General features: G+C 28.9%; 2 protein-coding genes across 2 annotated transcripts in view; one reads left to right on the top strand and one right to left on the bottom strand.

Moving 5' to 3' along the window:
- Positions 1 to 7,713: 7,713 nt before the first annotated feature.
- The window catches only part of LOC119608882 (fatty-acid amide hydrolase 2-A), a 44,217-nt gene continuing 38,208 nt past the window's right edge, over positions 7,714 to 13,722 (top strand). The window contains exon 1 of the mRNA XM_037963459.1: positions 7,714 to 8,107. Within this exon, the coding sequence (XP_037819387.1) occupies positions 8,013 to 8,107 (95 nt within the window). The 5' untranslated portion in view covers positions 7,714 to 8,012. The remainder of the gene's footprint in view (positions 8,108 to 13,722) is intronic.
- LOC119608890 (succinate--hydroxymethylglutarate CoA-transferase) lies at positions 9,075 to 10,719 on the bottom strand. The gene has a single exon (XM_037963469.1). The coding sequence runs from the start codon at positions 10,512 to 10,514 to the stop codon at positions 9,198 to 9,200; it is 1,317 nt and encodes a 438-aa protein (XP_037819397.1). The 5' UTR covers positions 10,515 to 10,719; the 3' UTR covers positions 9,075 to 9,197.

Here is a 13,722-nt window from a genome sequence, read left to right as displayed (position 1 = left end):
TATTTTTTCTTTATCTGATAAAAATTACACAGTAGGTTTCTATATATTATTCTATTTTACGACTTTTTGTGTTTTATGAAAAGTCGTCTTTACGACTTTGTGTTTCATGAAAAGTCGACTTTTGTCTTTTATGAAAAGTTGAGTTTTCTAACTTTCTACTTTTTCTAACTTTTCAGCTTTTTTCATCATGTTTCGACATTTTCTTGCAAAATCGATTATTCGACTTTTTTCTTAATATCATAGTCGACTTATGGACTTTTCCGATAAAAAGTCGATTTAGAGAAACCCATACAAAAGTCCAAACCCAGAGATCAAGATATACTTTTTAAAGAACCCTAGAACCCTATTACACAGGCCAACAAAAGTCCTAACCCAGAGACCAAAGTATACTTTTCTAAAGGTTTTCCAGATTCCGTGCCATATAGTTTAAAAAATTCCGTTTTTTGTCATATCTAAGACGCTATAACAGCACAAAGATAGCTTTACTTTTAAAATCTGTTATGTCATCTGAAAGTCCGATCTGTTAACATTTTAACCACTGTTATATGTTCTTCCTTTTTAGAGATATCTTAACGTTTGAAACCACTTTAAATTCCAAAAATAAATATATTATTTTGTGGCAAAATAAACTTCAACGAACGATATCTCAGCAACATTTTTAAACAATTTAAACTATTCAAAATTATTTTTATGGAAACATTATAACAAATTTTATAATTTAGGGTTCTATAAATCAACTTTAAAATAATCGAAGAATCGAGTTTTTGTCGGAAAAGGTCGAAAAGTCAGTCGTCGTGTTTATTGAAGTCGAATTCGATTTTGCAAATTAAAGTTGAAAATGTGGAAAACTCCGAAAAAGTCGAAAACTTGACACATATTACGTTTTACGTCTTTCTGCATTAAAAGGCCGAAAAGTCGATATTGAAAAGTTCGAAAAGCCGGCATTTCATAAAACACAAAAGTCGACTTTTCATAATACGCAAAAGTCGAAAAACCGACTTTTCATAAAACATAAAAGTCGAGAAATCAAAAAATCGAATTATCATAAATCGCTAAAACTCGAAAAATCGGCTAAAAACTTTTATAAACATTGATTTCGTTGGCCTGTGTAATTTTTATTAAAATTTTAGATTTTTTGATGATAAACAAAATTTTTAATTTAAATAAAAATTGGGGTTTATGCAAAAGTTTTGATTTTTAGTGAAAAATTTTAAAATTTTTATAAAAAATTATTTTTATTAAAATTTAAAAATTTTTATTGAAATTTCACATTTTTTTTTATGAAAATTTTAAAACTTTAGTAAAATTTTTATTTTTATACAAAATTCGCGCTTAAATTTTTGTGCAAATGTGGAAAATTTTAAATGTTTGATGCAAAATCTAATTTTTAGTAAAAAGTTTGGATTTTAATAAAAAAACTTCGACTTTATTTTAAAATTTATTTATTTAATATTTTTTTAGAAATTTTCTTTTTTGTGAAAGTCTTCGAATTCAAAATTTGTTTTAAATATCTGATTTATTCTAAATTATTTTTATTTTAAATTTACTTTTTAAAAATCAATAAAATAAAATGTTAAAATAAATAACTTTTTATTTAAATAAATTTTTTAATAAAAAAAAACTATATACACCTACAAAAAAAAAATCACATACATACATACGTCCACACGAAAAAAAACAAATTTGGAAAAATAAAATGAAAAAACTGAATTTAAACCAAACCATATAAATGTATTAAACAAATAAATGTATGAGTGTGAAAAAAAAAATTAAAATATATACACGAAAACCAAAACTTAATAATAATAATAAATGTTTAAATGTTTATTTAAAAAGTAAGTTAATTGAAAACAAAAAATACTAAAATGAAATAATAATGTATTTATGTTTAAATTAAAAAAATATATAAAATTAACATTTATTTATAATTTTACATAATTTAGTTTATTTTTTTATATATAAAACACACAACATACACGTAAAACGAACTAAAATTCTTGTGAAAATGGCCAATTAGTAAAAAAAAAACAAATAAATTTTAAAATTGAAATAAATCATTAAGAAAAAAATGATGTTTCTTTTATTAATTATAAATAAAACATTAAAGTAATGTTTATTTAAACATTATTATTAGAATTTAAGTTTTTTTATTTAAGTAACATGTTTAAATTTTATTTTATTTTTAGTCAGCAATACCTAAGGAAAGCAATTTTTAAATTATTGTATTAAGAACACTGAAATATTTTAAAATTGAGTGTTATTTATACAAAATATTAAAAATAAATTCTTTCTTACGTGTTTCTGAATTAAACTTTTAAATTAAATTTTTTTATTTTTGTTTATAAAATTAAGGTCTTTATTGTGAAACTGGACAAGAAAACAATATTTACAATTTTGTATGAAAGATACTAAAGAAAAACTATGTGGTTTTCATATAAAATTTAAAATATAGTTTTTATTGCCGGCTTTTCTGTATATACAGGAATAAAAACTAATTTTAGTTTTACTCCCATATTCATAATCAAGTTTTTATATTTTATAAAAGGTGTATAAAACAAATTTTGTTTATAAAACTTCTTTCTATAAAATAAAAATTTTATTATTTTATTATTTATTATTTAAGTCCGTTTAAGAAATTGATTTAAGCATAGGGCCGTTTCAAAATATTTCGAATAGGTAACGTTCCTTACCCTCTTTAACCGATTTCGATGAAATTCAAAACTTACATTCTTTACATAAGTGGTAAATTAAAATTTATTATCGTTTAATATCGTATTTTTTTTTTCTTTTCATCGAAATCGTAGAGGGGTCATGTTCCAAATTACCAATTTTTTTTTTTTACTCGAAATATTTAAAATTCATTTTAAAACGTTAGTTTGTTTATGAGTTGTGAAAGGGCTATTATTGATTTATCGTTTAATTTTTAATAACAAATAACAATGGGAGAATTTGCACATGCAAATCATTCATTAATTATAAAAACACTTGAGAATTGTACTTCAAATATGCATATTTGCCGTAGCTAAAATTGTTACCCTACTGCAAGTATTACTAAACAAACAATTTGAATTATTCTCAAACTGTTTCGCAAAACCATTAAAAGTAAATGTTTGAATAAAATCATTTTGAAACATTTCTTCATAGTATTTTATCAAATAATTTTTTAATTTCTGAAATAAATAAAAATCGGGGAATTACTTTGAAATCATTTTAAATATATGTATATACCCTCTCTCACAGAATTCTACAGCAATTAAAAGTGAAAAAGTAAAACGACAATTTTATCGGAATATTTAGTTTTTAAAGTGGAATTGAAATTTGTTTATAATTGTTGTTTTGTTAATTGTTATAATAACTGCGGAATTTAAATCCAATCCAAAAAGGAATTTGTGAAAGGGGGGTTAAATTATCCTCCTGTCTTATTCATAACCAATTTATATAATTAGTACAAACTCTGAATAACGCTACAAAAATTGAGGCTACTCCATACACACACTTATAAAGTGTGTGGACTGGTCCAAATTGGTCCAAAACTATTGCAAAAATATGAAAAAAAAAACAAGTTCAATTTAATATTGCCCTAGGTAAGGACCACGTAATCCACACATGAGTTATATTAGACTAATCCCAAAACTACTCATTTCCTAAAATTATGGGAACATGATCCACAACATGGTCCTATGAAATGTAGTATATGGATCATAATGTTTCATTGCACTTCTAAACGCATTATGTAATCCAATAATTTTTTGCAGCAGAGTAGTTTTGGCATTACCTTAATGGGAAAAGTATCTAATCAATTATGAATAAAACCGAAAACTCATTATATCCTTGATTTCAAATTTTCCTCGATTATCAAACTAAAAAGTTCACTAGAATTTCTTTGGCTTATTTAATATTCTGCTGCCGTAAGTACAAACTAAAATAACTTAAATTATTTTAAAATTATTAAGTAGTATGTAAAAAGTCATTATAAACTAATTTTCATATTCTATTTATTTTAGCACACTGCTGTTGTTGACATAAAATAAGGTGCGTTTAGTATCAACAGTTTACTGCTTGATTTGTGGAGAGGATTCTTAAGTGTATTTTCAATTAAATATTTGCAAATCATGTGACAACCTACTGAATGCATTCAAGTGTATTAGAGTAAGGTGAAGAAAAAAAAATGTAAACATAATAACTAAGATTAAATTATGGAAAGAGCTATGGAGTAATTACCATATAATATTTAATATACCCAGAAAATCGGCAGTTATGCCTCAGGTTTTATCGAATATAGACCGATAGTCAGACCGCCCTAAGGGCTATATGTGGTGTTTACACAACATCATACTTGTTCCTAGAATGTCGATCATCTCTAAATGAAATGGCGAAATATACCAAAGTAGTACTTGATTCCAGGTCATCAACAGGTACCTTTCTTGTGAAAATGGGCTCCTCATTAACAAAAAAACACATCGACTTTTTCGTCGGCATGCCGAGTTTGCGGTCGATTGAGACTACCAGTAGAATTGAACTTAACTGCAGCAGTGACTGGCTGGTCACTCCATGTTAGAAGACAAACTAATCCAGTAATGACTTCAGCAGTTACTGTCAAGATGAAAAGAAAGAAGAGAGTATAACTCACTTCCTCTGTGAGTGCCCTGGCCTGCTGAACATAAATCCATCTGAGGTTGATATCCAAAAAATAGAATCCTTTATTCTTGCGAAAGACTGGTTTACATCCAGCAATTGGGTCGAAGTGTACTAATACGCTGAACATTCTTCATTTTACAGTAATCTCAAAAGCATCAACGTAATGGACTCAAGTGTGTCCCCAGTGATAAAAGCACATGAACAACCTGTTAATATAACCTTAATACGTCTTTATTTCTTGAAACAGCAATAGAAATACAATCGAATAAGCTTTTATATCGAGAACACATTTCGATGCAGAAATAACTTTATTATAGGTAAAGACAAAATCTGGAAAAGGAAAGTTACGGTCAATTTTAATCGATCACGAATGCGGCAATTGACCGTTTCTACGTTTTGCTTATCGATAATGAGTTTTATATCGAAATGAGTTTATACACGATAACACAGCGTACTTTATGAACAAAGCTCAAATTAATTCTGTCCCTGTTTCATTATCCGAACTTTATCTTTCACTTATCTCCTAATCCCCAAAATAAAAAAATAATTAAAACTCTGGCAACTTTGTTAGTAATAGCTATTTATTTATCTTTACAATTGAAAAACTAAATTTAATTTATTTTTGTAAATAAACATCAAACTTGCATATTGTTTGTATTTAAGGCAACAGTAGCGGTAAATTTGTAAGAAATTAGTTTTCTAACACAAAAACAAAAATACTTAGAAGTGGTCTCTGGTTGCCCAAACTCAATTTCCTTTGAATATAAGCAAATTCAATTGAAATTTCAGAGTCAATAAACTCATTATCTCTTTAAACACTTAAGAGAAAAAAAAAAAACAATATCAATATCAACAAACTCTTTGTTTTGTTTTCATTTGCATTTATTTCCCTTTGTTTACAATAAATTTTATCAGTTTATTACTTAAATTTTAAAGTCGAAACTAAGTTATTTTTAACAAATGAATATTATTTTAGTTAATTTTTTGTTAATATTAGAAAGTGAAAATATTAAGCATAACTTGACATTAACTAAATGTAGCGCAGTGTATAAATAAACACCTGCATACATACACAATCATGCATATCTACTTGTGTACACTTGAGGAAAAAGAAATAGGTGTGAATTATTAACAAGTAAGAGTGCTATATTCGGCTGTGCCGAATCTTATATACCCTTCACCACAATGTATTAAAAAAAAATCAATTCTATAAAATTTTAATTCATTTCATTTTCCCGTTAATATCATTATTAAGGCAATAGCAAAACGAACAACAACAACGCTAAACGAAATAAACACACGCAAACAAAATACACAAGGAAGTAAAACCAACAGATATCCAAACATACGAAACTAAATACACAAAAAAACAAAAACAAAAAACACAACGCAATGAAACCAACAGACATCCAAACATACGAAACTGAATACACCAAAAAACAAAAACAATATACACAGGGCAATGAAACATACGAAACGAAAAACTCATAAAAAAAAGCAAAAACAAAATACTCAACGCAATGAAACCAACAGACATCCAAACATACGAAACTGAATGCACCAAGAAACAAAAACAATATACACGAGGCAATGAAACACACAGCCATCCAAACATATGAAACGAATTCTCAATGAATAAGCAGTGTTGTTGTTGCTTATATCAAAACATGAAAAAAATAGTCTTTTTTATGAAATTTTCAGAGGTTGTCTCGGATTTTTGCTCATATCTCCGGTATTTATGGACCGATTTTGCTGATTTTAAATAGCGATCTTCTCGAAAGCATGTCTAACAGAATTATTGAAGATTTGGATCTCGCCGATATCTGGGGTCCTCTAAAAACTGATTTCAACAAACACACAGACGGACAGACAGACAGACATAGCTTAATCAACTCCGCTACCTATAAGGATCCAGAATATATATACTTTATGGGGTCGGAAAATTATATTATAGATATTACAAACGGAATGACAAACTTATATATACCCTTCTCACGAAGGTGAAGGGTATAAAAATATGTGGGCATTGACCACTTTTCTTTGGTTACAGTCACCATTATTATTCCCTACACCACCATAGGGTATTATGTGTTTGTAATTTTAAAAAGTACACCTTTAAGACGTATTCGGTAGGCCGAAACACGAATACATCAAATAAGCCAAGGACTTGACAGTGTGGTAAATCTGGTATGAACAGAGTAAGTCCTGACCATACCCGGACAAAGAAGAAATATTCAATGGTATCGCTTGTATAAGATACATATCTTTCATCCATCACCATTCAACCCGGCAAACTTTTGATTAATCCGACACACTCACTCTAGGTATACACGTGGGAAATATCCATTCCGTATCATATACTTTTAACACCAACTCATTTCCAACGTTAAGTCCCACAGTCACTCCTCTGTGGAGTATCTGTCCTCTCGTCAAAAGCACCGAACTTATCCCAAATTATAAACTTTACCGTGAATCAGTCAGCTACCAGGGATCTCTCTAATATCCAGGAACAAGACAAAGTGCTCTGTGGGCTGCCGGTTCCCGTGGTACCAGATTATGTGGTTCTCTGGTTCGACCCCATGTCAAATCATTTCAAGGAAAGCCGAGGATACATTTAATCATCACCTTTTTGTACCCAAATGTTCATGTGGATGTCAAAATTGTTACAGTTTTATTTACTATTATTCAATTAAAAACAAACACACATCTATTTTTCTTTTCACAAGTGTACTCAGATGTATGTATGCATGTAAGTATGGGAGTGTTCATTTATGTATATGAAGAAAAATAATAACAAAAATGTAAAGTAAGAGTTTAGTTTCGATATCAATGCTAGTTAATACATCACGATCTTCGTTTTAGTTGTGGTTTGGTTTAGTGTTTTATTTAAAAATAAATATCTATAAGAAAAAATAAAACAGATTTAATAACAAAAATTAAAATAAAATCATCTTAAATATTGATGATAAGTATTTAACTTAATAAATATTAGAATAACTAGTGTGTGTTTTTGTTGTATACTCTATTACAAATGTCTACATTTTCATTCATCCTTCGTTGTCTGCCTACCTAACGTATTAGTTGACAGCTGCGCTGCTGCATTGCTCTGCTGTCGTATGCCGGTGTAAAAACAACAAATTTTCATACCAAAAATCAGTTGTGTAGTAAAAGTGTTTGACGAAGGTTGTTCAATGTTGTTCAAAGTGTGCAGTGGAATGAGTGTGTGTGTTTATTTGTAAATCTTTAAAGAAATTTTATCTTAAAGATAAAATATAACAGTTTAATAACTAATAAGTGCTAAAAAAGAAAACAATTTTCAATATTACTGTGTTATGTTCAAATTATTGTGTTGATTTTATAACAACGGCATCATCATGTCACTCGCCACCAAACCATTCGTTTTAGTTGTGGACCTTATAAAATCAATAATAAACTATGGTAAAAGTCAGCTGCATAATCTATTTGATGAGTAAGTACCTACCTATTTATTTAATAATATTCATTTTACATTTTCCCCATGGACTAACATAAATAAATTAATATTCAACAGTATAATTATTTAACACTGGGTCAAGTAAAATATAAAAAAAAACATGTTCATTCACATGACCTGACTTTCTTTGTGTCTTTTTTGTTTTTGTTTGTGAGAGTTTTTTGTTCTTGTAATTTTATTGTTTACATTTTGCAGTAGAGTTACCAACTGTTGAAATTGCATAATGTAAACTGGGATTATAGATATGTATGTAAAACTATAATTGAAACGAAATTGAATTGATTTTTCTAATTGAAATGCAATTTTTGATGATTGAATTGATTAAATGAATGCTTAAACATAATCGAAATGCAGAATGGGGATGATTAAAAATATATAATATTAATACATAATGAAGTAAACTAAATTAGTATCGTTTTTAAGTAGGTGAAAGCTGACAACGGCGCCAATGCCTCATTTCGGCCAGTCATGGTCAATTATTTGAAATTATAATGTATTTACAGTTTTATTTACCATTTTGATTCAGTTTTTATCAATACATTTGGGATTAACAACCTTCAAATATTTGCTACAAAAAATAGGTCCTATCGTGTAGATTTTAAACATCGACAGATAATTAAATCCCTCTTGAGTCACTTAGACCCTCCCGTGTTAGTTTTGAACATTAGACAGGCATTAACATCCTATCATGATTTGAAATATTTTGTACATCGAACAATTTGTTCTATTTTTGCGGTTGATCCAATTTTTAATTCCAAACATCCTATTTTAATGCATACATTTTGAGGTTAACAAAATATTCAGGGTATATATATAGATATATTCGCTTCCTTAAACCCTATCGTGTTTTTTTGCATATTATTACGCATTGCTTTCATTAATGGCGTTATTATTTTATTCAAAATCAATAATTTCAACCAACGGTCTTCAATCAAAACAATAATTATTTTTTAATATACACAAACTTTATTTCGTCTTATCATAGACACATAGTACATATTATCAGTTCAAATTAAATTTTCATACATATTTACAGATAGATACACTTCTATATCAATTACGCTCTTTATTCAATGATTTTCTTATTTCTAAGTTCATTGATTTGATCTTTCGAATAACCCAATACTTCTTGCAAAACATCATCGGTGTGTTGACCTAGGACGGGAGGTGCAGTACGAGCATCATTCTTAGCATCACTGAACACAACTGGTGGACCCACTACTTTAACAGTGCCGTCTTGGGGATGTGGTAATGTTTTGACTAGATCAATTGCCTTAATATGATCATCTTCAAATACCTCTTGAATGCTATTGACAGGGCCAGCAGGGAAGGAAACTTTATCGAATAGTTTCATCCATTCTTTGGAAGATTTCTGAGATAATATTTTCTCTAATATGGCAATAAGTTCCTCACGATTGTTGACACGATCTTTATTCGTTTTGAATTTGCTGTTTTCGGCTAATTCTTGAAGATTAAGTTTTTGACATAATTCCTGGAATTGTTGATCACTACCAGTGCCAATGGTTAAATAACCGTCTTGGGTCTTGAAACTTTGATAGGGCACTATGCTAGAGTGGGCAGTACCCCAACGTTGGGCTTCTAGACCAGCATTGAGATAGTTGGAGGCAACATTGATTAGCAAGGAAACTTGTGTAGAAAGTAGATTAACATCAATTTTCTGACCCTGGTTGGTGCGTTGACGTTGCAATAGAGCAGCTAAAATAGCGCCATGAGCATAAAGACCGGTGGCTACATCAGTAACAGCCACACCTACCTTACTTGGGGGACCTCCACGTTCACCAGTGATGTGTAGTAAACCACCCATAGAAGCGGCAATAACATCATAACCGGGTCTTTGGGCATAGGGTCCTTGAGAACCATAACCCGTTAAGGAACAATAAATCAAATGTGGGGCAATTTCTTTCATTTGTTGGTAACCCAAACCCAACTTATCCAATTTGCCAGGAACATAATTTTCCACTAGAACATCACATTTCTTAGCTAATTCATAAATAATATCTCTTCCTTTCTTTAAATCAAGGCAAACACTTTTCTTATTACGATTTGAGGCCAAAAAATAAGTAGAATCTTTACTCTCCTTTAAAAAGGGGGGACCCCATTTTCTCGACTCATCACCACCAGCAAAAGGTCTTTCGATTTTATACACTTCTGCACCCATATCAGCTAAAATCATAGTACAATATGGTCCCGCTACTATGCGTGTAAGATCTAAGATTTTTATACCCTTCAAGGGGTGTTGTTCGGTAATTTCATTACTTGAGCTTTTGGTGGCAAAATTTTTGTGCTTCACTGTTATTGGAAGTGATCCAGCATAAAATTGTTTGCAAACAGAGCGTCTTACAATTTGTTGAATGGTGATCATGTTGAGAGAGTGAGTTTTTGTTTGTATGGTTATTTGTTCATTAATAGCTACAAAAACAGCTGTTGAGTTCCAGTTATCTAATAGTTTATATTGCTTTCTATTTTTTGTATGAAAGCGAAAAAAATATATATCCCCACTATCACCGCACACGTTTCGTACCGTTCTATGGGAAGCTCCCCACACTACTAACCAAAAGAAATATCTAATGTTGGTCTGTGGAGATTTCACTGGAAATGAGTATTTCAACTTGTTTAAGAGAGAAATGTCATGATATGTTCGTGTTGTTATCAGTGTTACCATATGTCAAGTTTTCCCTTTTTTTGCAAGTTTTTTGAGATTCAAAAAAGTTTTCAAGTTTTATTCCAATAAAAAAAGTTTTTTGAAAATTTATACAGTTTTTCAGTTTTTATTTTATTTAATAAATAAATAAGTTTAAAATAAAAAAACAATGTTAACCATTAACAAAATAATATTTTATACCATTAATATTCGAGATATTCCTAAAAACTGAAAAAAAATTGACCGGTGTTGATGACCTTAATCCCTTAGAATAGACGTTAAGGACACAATGCACTTCGACCATATTGTAGAGATTTTGTGCAGCCCATTGGTTCACCATACTAGGCCAAATTCGCGCATGAAGATAAATGGATTAATCGGTGAGTGTTTGAAGATATCATCTGGGTCTGGGTAAGACAAAATCTTCGTGTTTCGAGTTCCCAATGACGGGTAGTTACAAAAGTTCAGAGGTTTCCTCTTGTAGTACACAGAATCTACATAGATTCATCATGACATTTCAAGTGTAAATTTATGGTGTCTAAGACCACAATATCCAGTAATTCCTTGCTACTGGTGTTAAGGAAAAGTTCTGTACCAATTATCATTAAGCTATTTAAAATTCCTCAATTTGCTCATTTTTTCACTAATTTTTCTTGGGTATTTTGTAATTTTAGTACAAAAAAAGTTTTTTTTGTTGAAAAAAAGTTTTTTTCATAAAAATAAAAAGTTTTCTTCAAAAAATATATGGCAACACTGGTTGCTATTAAGTGTTTTTAATTTAAATTACCTAATGCTGTTTGGGAGAGAGAGGGGTCTTCGTCAGAATCAAAATAAAAACATATACCTAACAAATGGATAGGTACTTATAAAACATAATAATACAAATTGTTTAATTTAATAAACATAATTAAGTTGTTATTAATTATGATAAGAAATCATGCCATGAAGCAGGGATGATAGTTAAATTACAAAATATGTTAATATTTTTAGTCAATATTATGGGTTTTTATGCATATTTTATAATGTTAGGTCTATTATTTTCCAAACCGATAATCGTTTGTGCATATTTTGTGGCTGATTCCATTTGCCATAAATATAATCCGCCAAATTCGTTATTTGTAAACACAACATCTTAAGTCTGCTAATCATGCTGAGGTGTTATCATAATCATGATGACTAGAAATTATTTTATAATTTTAAACATTTAAAATAGATACAATACGCTCGCTCTCATTTTTGTGTTTTAATCATCAACAAACTGTGATTGCCATTTTAATGAGTGTGAAGTAAAAAAGTATTTCTGTTAATAAAACCAAATAATTTTTGTAAAATATAAAATATTGAAGAAAATCTTAGGAAACTTTATTTTAATTTATTAAACGCAATTTATTTGACTTTTTTTATTCCGTATTTAGTAGCGTCGTTGGTAACTTTTGTTATCAAAACTCAATCATTGCTATGGAAAGTTTCAATATAAAATGTTTAAACATATTAGGCATGGCAAGTAAAATTTGTAAATTGTACCAACTAAGGTTTAATAATAGTACTTTGTCACTGAAATCGTAGATAATAAGAAACAAAATTATTAAAGTAAAGGATTTTGTTATTTACTAACTCTAATCTAAATAAAATTTTTAAAATTTTTTGGTTTTAAAAATAGTCTTCCCAAAAAATGTTCATATTTTCATATTTTATTGGTGTAACATAGTACTTTTCATACATTCGATTTGTACAATTAAAAGTATAATTGTACCAGCTTTGCCATCCCTATTGTATATACAATTTTGTAGTTATGCGATAGTACTGGAAAGCTTATTTAATACATCAGTAAAACAAACTAATAAGAGAGTGTATATTTTTTAAAGAGAAAATATTAATGTTTGTATTATGTAGTGTCAATATAGCGTTTTTAATTTACTTTCCTCCGATAAAGTTTATTGGATCTATGGAAAAAAAGAAATTCCATTGATAATTACTACATAGGTGAATTTATAGGAAGTTCAGATGATTATTTTATTAAACTGTTATGATAGTAATTCCCGATAACCCTTCGGTTTTGATAGAGGTAATTAAGTTCATTTTAGAAAAGTGTCATTAAAAGTGCAAGGCAAAGGACAAATTGAGACTTTAGTCGCACAACGGGAACGCTGCTTGTAATTATAGTCAGTTTCTAAATCATGAATTTTTAACTGTACCGAAGTAATATGTAGTTGGATCTTGAGAAAAAAGTACATGGAGGGAAAAAAACGGTAGAAAAGTACCAAAACTGATACAATACGTTGTCAAAAGTGCGCTTACCACGTTTGTTAATATTTAGACAACGGATGTGTATAAAATTTAAATAACTCTCAGTTATAATTTTTTTGTAATTTTGACAACGCATCGTTGTCATTAAAGCAACGCATTGTTGTCATTTCAATTACGCTTGTATCATTACGGCAATGCATCGTTGTGATTTCGACAATGCAACGTTCTGTTTGACAACATAACGTTGTCACTTTGATAACATATTACTATTTTTTTTTATACGTAAAAAATAATTAAAACGTTTCAAAAAATCCAATACGGACTTTCATAAAAATCGCAAATTATCTGAATGTTTATTAAACAGTATAAGAAAGACATTGAAAAAAATTTGAATGGGGAAGAACAAAAGGTCTAGCAAATATTGATATGAAAAATGCAAGAAAATCAACTATCTTTAATTGAAGGATTTCTGGAAAAATGGATACATTTATGAATTTTATTTTATGAACGATTTATAATCCAAATTTCGTATGGAAATTTTGTTTTATAAACCTTCTGTAAAATAAAATATTGTTTATGAATAAGGGGGTAAATGTATTTATGTATATTTATTTAATTTAATACAAGTATAAGTTTTTTCGGATCCAGTCCTAAGCCTAAAGGAGGCAATTTTTAAATGATT

This window comes from Lucilia sericata, unplaced genomic scaffold, assembly GCF_015586225.1.
Source record: "Lucilia sericata isolate MDLA Ls3-8-SP2 unplaced genomic scaffold, ASM1558622v1 Contig000022F_arrow, whole genome shotgun sequence".
Classification (NCBI taxonomy): Eukaryota; Metazoa; Arthropoda; class Insecta; order Diptera; family Calliphoridae; genus Lucilia; species Lucilia sericata.
The sequence above is the reverse complement of the archived record's forward strand: the minus strand, read 5'-3'. Positions and strand labels throughout refer to the sequence as shown.

Coding starts and splice junctions, on each gene's coding strand:
- LOC119608890 (XM_037963469.1), bottom strand. CDS start 10,514: ATGATCACCATTCAACAAATTGTAAGACGCTCTGTTTGCAAACAATTT.